Source organism: Haliotis rubra, unplaced genomic scaffold (assembly GCF_003918875.1).
Source record: "Haliotis rubra isolate DU_JTF1 unplaced genomic scaffold, ASM391887v1 Scf52, whole genome shotgun sequence".
In the NCBI taxonomy this organism is placed as follows: Eukaryota; Metazoa; Mollusca; class Gastropoda; order Lepetellida; family Haliotidae; genus Haliotis; species Haliotis rubra.
The window spans coordinates 89,687-96,678 of record NW_025767213.1 but is presented as its reverse complement, the minus strand read 5'-3'; the positions used below and the strand labels follow the sequence as shown (position 1 = coordinate 96,678).

The following is a 6,992-nucleotide window of genomic DNA, read 5'->3' as shown; positions in this document are numbered from 1 at the left end:
ATGCTTCTATTTCAAAGATGGGCGATTATAGTTCAACCAGCTATTTCGAATGCTCATGCGTGTGACAAAGTGACCATAAGTACCAACAAGAGATTTTACAGTTTTCGGTAAACACCTTAAAATACACTGTAATATCTTGACTAATAAATATGTAATTCAAGAATCGAAGCTCTTGATGAGACCAGTTTGCGTCATTTGCATTCATTGCATTGTTGGTACTAAGGGATGTTTGGACTAGTAGTCATATGTACCATTACTTGTTTACTGTCATGTACTGTTCAGTTCCCAGCCAAAGCTTTATAACAAAATACATTGCTTCTAGACCGGACAAGCCAGCGATTGAGCATTAATTCACGCATATGAGATACGATGCAGTAAACGCTTTTGATATGTCCAGATGCAGGTGAAAAATATCTGTTATTGTCCTCACATAAATAGGACTTAAGTTCCCAACTCTGGGAAGCAAAGCAAGGTTAAACAGAATACGCCATGTTTCTCGATAATCAAGGTGATGATGTTAAAATATTCGTAATTGTAGCTGTAAGAACATGACACTAAATATTCCTTCGGGCTTAGGCTGTCTTAAAACTGTATTTTTCTTACCAAGTTCTAAGAATGCTCATTAATCAAAGGGTACAATACATTAAGTTCGGAAGTTTAGGTATGGTATTGGTGGTGGAGTTCAATGTGTAATTCACAATTCAAGTTGTTTGTGTTTCTATCTGGTATTTCAACCATCTAGACAAAGCGGAACAATGTTTATCGCAGAAGTTGTTTTCATGTTCTTGTCACTCATTGTGTGTCCTGCTAAAGGTACGCCAAGCCACTGGCCCTCGTAAAAATCTGTGGTCGTCGGGAACCACATGCTTAGGATCCGCAGTTTCCTTGTCCTATTTCTAAGGCCATCTGTATTTATTAAATTAGTCGTTTCCATCTTCAGTCTCATCTGGCAAGTAAACAGACCGGCAAAATAAATAAAGAAAGCAAGGAGTGTTTTTTACTAATATTTAACTTCTTCTATGATATAAAAAAATATAGACCACTTGGTGGTAGCTTTAATATTATGAACATCCAGTCGCTTTGGTTTGGAAACAGTTTTGGAATAATTGTAGATGACAAAAGATCAAGTTGACCTTTTTTTAAATGTGCAAGCGGTAAGAATATACTAAAAGCATTTTTATCACATCAGTGCATATAAATCTTTTTCCACAACAGAGGGGAAACTTAAGATTCGAAATCGTTATTACTATTTCACGTCGGAATGGACAGTCAGGGCGAACAGAGATGGGAAACACAGAAAGTATTGTCTAACCTTGATATCCTATGAGCAATGCACTTCGACCTACTTTACCCAACAGAGTGCAATGACGTTTTCAGATGCATTTCAAGTGATACAATTGCTCGTGTTTCCAACTTAACAGAAACATTTTTTTCTAATGGATGGATTTGATTTTCACTTTATAATTTCGAAATTATCGTTACTTTACGAAACATTTAATTATGGAATCTCTGAAGTGACAATCCTCAAATCTTGTTATTTAGTCACATACACGGTTCGCAGAGGAAATAAGCGATTCAGTGTCAAACATAATCTGAGGGTGAAAATATACTTTACATATTCATAAAAATATCTGACTAAAGCAGAGTCTATTGTACATTGAGACATAATGAGCTAAACGACAGACGCATCCTGCCTCTCCCGTGGCACTGCCGTAGACATGCCAAGGCCAGTAATTTGTTCACCTGAAAACACACGGGATCATGTTAATGTAAAAATAGGGATTTGCATCGGAAATGGAAATTTGGCAATGTCCTCCACATGGCTGCCATAAAACATTTTGAAGAGCTTTCCTGCGGTCTTGAATGTTGCATCCTTGAACAAACAAGGTCTGTGCAGCAGGTGTATATAATAACTCTTTGAAATGTTGGTAGAAAGCATGATGGATTACACCTATGACCCCGGTATGTGGCTTGTTCTGGACACTTTGATCATGTGGAAATGTGCGGTTGCTGAAAGTTGGTTTATGGGAAGGTACACAAGTCTTCATTACAATGTCGATTGCAAGCTGCGTATCACTAGGTAATTATTGACAACAAGTTCTGAGCTGCAGGTGTATATCGCTCTTTGAAATCTTGGTAGAAAGCATGGTCGATTACACTCATGACACATGTTACCTGCTCTTGATATTTTGCTCATGTTGAAATGTGTGGATCAAATAGACAACTGCTGGAAGTAGGTTTATGGGAAGGCACACCAGTCTTCCTTACAATGTGGTTTGCAAGCTGCGTCCTAATAGGTGAGTGAGTGGGTGGGTGAGTTTAGTTTTACGCTACAGTCAGCAATATTCAAACTATATGGCGGCGGTCTATAAATAATCGCGTCTGCACCAGACAATCCAGTAATCAAGATCATGAGCACCGATCCACGGAATTGGGAACTGATGACATGCGTTAACCAAGTCAGCCAACCTGATCACCCGATTCTAAACTTGATCTTCACTGGTCACCACAAGGTAATTATTTACTTTGTGTTTACTGGTGACATACATCATTGACACCCAATTCACCAGACGGATGGATGGAAAAAGGAACTTTAATTATTCAGACAATATTTAGACAGTGTAAAAGAATATCATCACCCCTATGGTATGAATGGTAGGGTGGTGGTGGTCTACTTTTGTCGGACACTTTTACACACCCTTTGAAACCATACAAAACTCAACAAATCAACTGGACTTTTCACCGAGTATGAGCACTTGGACTCATTTATTGTGTTCCAAATTTACAGAACTAGTTGATTTGTGTTTGCCGAGATGAAATGTAAACAATATTTGAACCTATGTATACACGTGCCATTTAGAAAGTGGTCAGATATAACACAAGATATATTTGGGAGGATTTGTTGGGTCCAATCCGGCCGATTGTATGAGCGCCTCAATCACATTTTCACTCGAAATAAAGTCGCTGCACTCTCTAACACAAAATAATATCTCAAGATAATTGTGCCGATGTTTTTTGTTGCGTAGACATGATGAAGGTGATACTTGTAGCGGCTCTGCTGGTGTGTCTGCTGGCGATACACACTGATGCAATCTACAGCTACCGCCACTACCGCAACTACCGGATCAGGATGTACTGGAGCAGAACTACATCCTGTATCTATCGAGCAGCAAGGCGGCTATCTCGCTGTTACGGCGTGAGATCCAGGTTCCAATACTATCATGGAAAGAGAGGTATGTTTTAAGTGTAGTGCAACATGGACGTTGGCAAACTGTTTTGTGTGAGGAAAATGTAAGTCTGTAGGATTAACTTCCTGGTTGTTCCATTAATTATGATAAAAAGACTTGTGTCTGAAGCTGCATCTTTATGATGCACGACCAGTTCGTTAACGTGTTCAAACGCAATGTACAGTTAAAGCAGAAAAACAGCTTGTTTTCATGATGTAGCGTGAATCATGATATATGCCATCAGCAAACAGACTTTGGTATATGCCCCACTAGGGATGAGATGTGTTGACAGAGTGAACAGAATTATTTGGGTCATGCTTGTGCGTGATCTTCTGATGGGACAGTAGGGCTAGTCACGCAGAAGATCCGGGTTCGATTCCCGTCATAGGTACATATGTAAAGCCCATTTCCGGTGTAATATTACTGGCTTTGCTAAAAGCGGCGTAAAACCTTATTCACCCTCTCATGTGTTATGCCTCGTCCCAAGATACCAACTTGTCCTTATTTAAGCCACGTGCATAAGTTCTAATGGTCTGACATTTCATGACAGAACATAAGCGAACCAAAAACGCATGTTAATAGTTACGGCATTTATGTCAAAGCGTGATACACGAGGCAGTCGATGATATAAATATTCTTCATCAAAACTAACCAACATTCTGTTGAACACCATACTTTTCAGGAATCGAGAATGCAGATGAGAATGCAGATGAGAATACTGAGCAGCCAGAGAACGATGACCTAATCAGCGCCAGAGATGTCATGGAGACAGTCATGGATGAACAAGGAGGTATTACAGCTCGATTATAATAATCAGTTTCCGAAACCTTTTGTATGATTCCTACTATATCATAAGCATGGTTCCCCAAACGGTAGGGTATTTTGCCCTACCGGTAGCACAAGTCACAGACTGGTGGAAAGGAAAGTGAGTTGTTCCCCGAAAAGAAACTCCTATGTGTTACATGACCAAGCTGGACATTGAATCAGATCACTGGTATGTCAGAACTTGAAATGCCATCTAAATGCACACCATATTCCATTTTGACAGATTTACCGAGGCCTAGAAATACTCGATGGTTCGTCAAACTCTGTAAAATATGAAATATGAGACACCAAAGTTGTTGTTTTTTCTTTTAGTCTTGATGCATAGATCTAAATATAGAAGAGATGGGGTCTCTTGTATTTCTTGTTGAGCGGGCTAAGTAAGTAAAAGGGAATTTGCTAATGGACCTTTGTTGAGCATCTTGGCCAAATTCCCTTGTTTTAATTTTGCCAAACCATTCAGAAATTGTGACTGTTATTCATAAAGAAGGAAGCATAGTGCTTATGGGGACGCCTACTTATTGTCTAAATGTATTCCTCACAAATTCCACATGTATGTTACACATGTACAGCATTTCACATAGTGTTTCTTTCTCTCCTGACTGCTGGGGAGGTTTACATTCTTTCTCTCCCGACTGCTGGGGACTCATTTACATTTTTGGACAAATTGTCCTAGAACTTTGAAGGAAGATGTATAATTATGCCCAAAGTTAAGTGACAAATGATCGATAGATCAAATATGGAACGTACAGAATACCTAGTCTTGACTATACTCAGAGACAAATTTCGGTTGGTGTAAATATATAATATTTTATCTATGAAACAGGGATTTGGTGGAACATTTGCAGGACGTATTCATAGTTTCTCTTTGTAATATGTTGAGGTTTTCGAGTCAAGCTGAACGTTGACAGTATCCCTACATTGTTTGTTCTGACATCTTCGCAAGTGAACCTACTGCCCTATTTCCTGGCATTATCCGATACGTCGTCACTTATACCAAGTCATATTCTTTAACCAAACAATTGATTTTTTTATTTTGCCAGATTTAGCAATCTAAATTATGATTTGAACATCCCCGTCCCACGAATGGTGATTTTTATTTATTTTCTATTGACAATGACTGTAATCCTTTGTCTAGGGAATGCTGGATCCAAAAGCGGGCTTCGTCAGCTAACTGAAGCCTAGAAACACAGGCGGCACCGCGTAAGTAGGATTCTGTCATATACATGGCGATTCACCAAACATTCGAGGTATTGACACTCTCATGTAAAATCATGTCAGACACCTTTCCTCAGTAGTTTACCTTTATTTATATTGGGAGGGCGTAGTTTGATTAAGTGCAGGCACTTCATTGTATGAAATGAATATCTTGAGATTGTCCAACACCTTGTGGTGGATGCCCAGCCTTGGATCAAAGACAGAATCTTAAGCGACATGGCATGACCCAGAATATGTACAGGGTGTCATGAAAATGATAGTTTTAAGATACGGCCTAAGGCATATGAAAGATAACAAACCTGACCTTGTCGTTTTAATTAAACAAATGAAATCTTTTCTACAAATAAAAGTAATTTTCGTAGTAGGTTGCAAATATAGTGCAAGCAAATGGGCCCTCCATACTAACGAAATGTCACCTCTGCATCTTTATGTCAGGATCACCAGAACCCTCTTTGCTGCATTCATGTATTTTAATATGTCAATAATATTTGTGACTTTGTACTTATGTGTTTTCAGGATCCATTCCCGATGGTGAAAGACACTATGATCTTCCCTCGTACATCGTCTGAGTGTCTCTGATTCAGTTAACATAATAAATCCTTGAAGCAGAGTTTGTCGTTGTGTAATTGATGCTTTGTTCTTTATTGTGCCTGTTCTGTGAGGATTTAAAGGGAGGGGAGGTAACCTTGTAGTTACAGTCCTGGCATGTCACGTGGAAGATCTGGGTTTGATTGCACACAGGGTTACAATCCGTGAAGACAGTTCCCAGTGCACCTCACCTTCATGTATTGGGATGTTGCTTAATGTGATAAACTTCATGGTGATAAACAATATTGCAAAAGACAACAACACGTTATCCGAACAGACAGGTTCAATTCAACACCAACCGTGATGGCTAAGTCGTCTTTACGGTAGAGTTGCTCCCACTGGGCGTTCAAGAAACCTTTGACCGTTGGTTGGATTGGTTTGGTTTGGTTTGGTTGTTGTTTAACGCCACACTCGGCAATATTGCAGCTATATGGCGGCGGTCTGTAAATAATCGAGTCTGGACCAGACAATCCTGTTATCAACAGTTTGAGCATCGGTGAATGCAACTTGGAACCGATGACATGTGTCAACCAAGTCAGAGAACCTGACCACCCGATCCCGTTAGTCGCCTCTTACGACAAGCATGGGCTGCTTAAGATCTTCTCGGGTCTATCGCAGGTTGGAGTCCCACGTGGCCCATAATATGTTTCTAGATTTGTCAACGGCATACCTGTAACGTGTGGATTTTTCCAAATGATAAAAGTCGAAGACCAGTTCACTTAGCATTTTCCTCTTATATGAAGATTGTCACATACTAGAGTAAACACAAGACCCAAATTAAAAGTTAATATAATTTATTCACTTAATTTACCTTATTTACAATAGTTCATATAGGCTTGCATTCACAACTTCATTCTCGCATTACCAAACATACTAACACTGTTTCCCCTACACGCCCAAACAAGCACATCATACCTCCCCATTCATATATACTCACATACACTCACATCAACACTCAAAATATCACAACACTACAAATGTCTTTTTAAAGAAACAAACAACAATTCATATCATTACGTTATATACATGGACGATGGAAGAATTAAACAAATTCATTGAAAGCACAAATCAATAATTATTGTATACTGTACAAATCACTGTCGATGTTGTTATCACCACATGTGGGATTTTCAGACA

The 6,992-nt window shown here is 39.2% G+C and overlaps 1 protein-coding gene across 3 annotated transcripts in view; it reads left to right on the top strand.

Moving 5' to 3' along the window:
• Nucleotides 1-6,992, top strand: part of LOC124292501 — a 92,629-nt gene that overhangs the window by 37,071 nt on the left and 48,566 nt on the right. The window contains exons 4-7 of one of the 3 annotated variants that reach the window (XR_006902462.1): nt 3,027-3,233; nt 3,910-4,017; nt 5,188-5,299; nt 5,784-5,877. Coding sequence is in view for 2 of the 3 variants with exons in the window: in XM_046729621.1 (XP_046585577.1) it covers nt 3,027-3,233; nt 3,910-4,017; nt 5,188-5,234 (362 nt within the window). In the remaining variant the exon portion in view is untranslated. Of the gene's footprint in view, nt 1-3,026; nt 3,234-3,909; nt 4,018-5,187; nt 5,300-5,783; nt 5,878-6,992 lie in introns of those variants that run through there. The other 2 variants (XM_046729621.1, XM_046729620.1) reach the window with 2 other exon arrangements.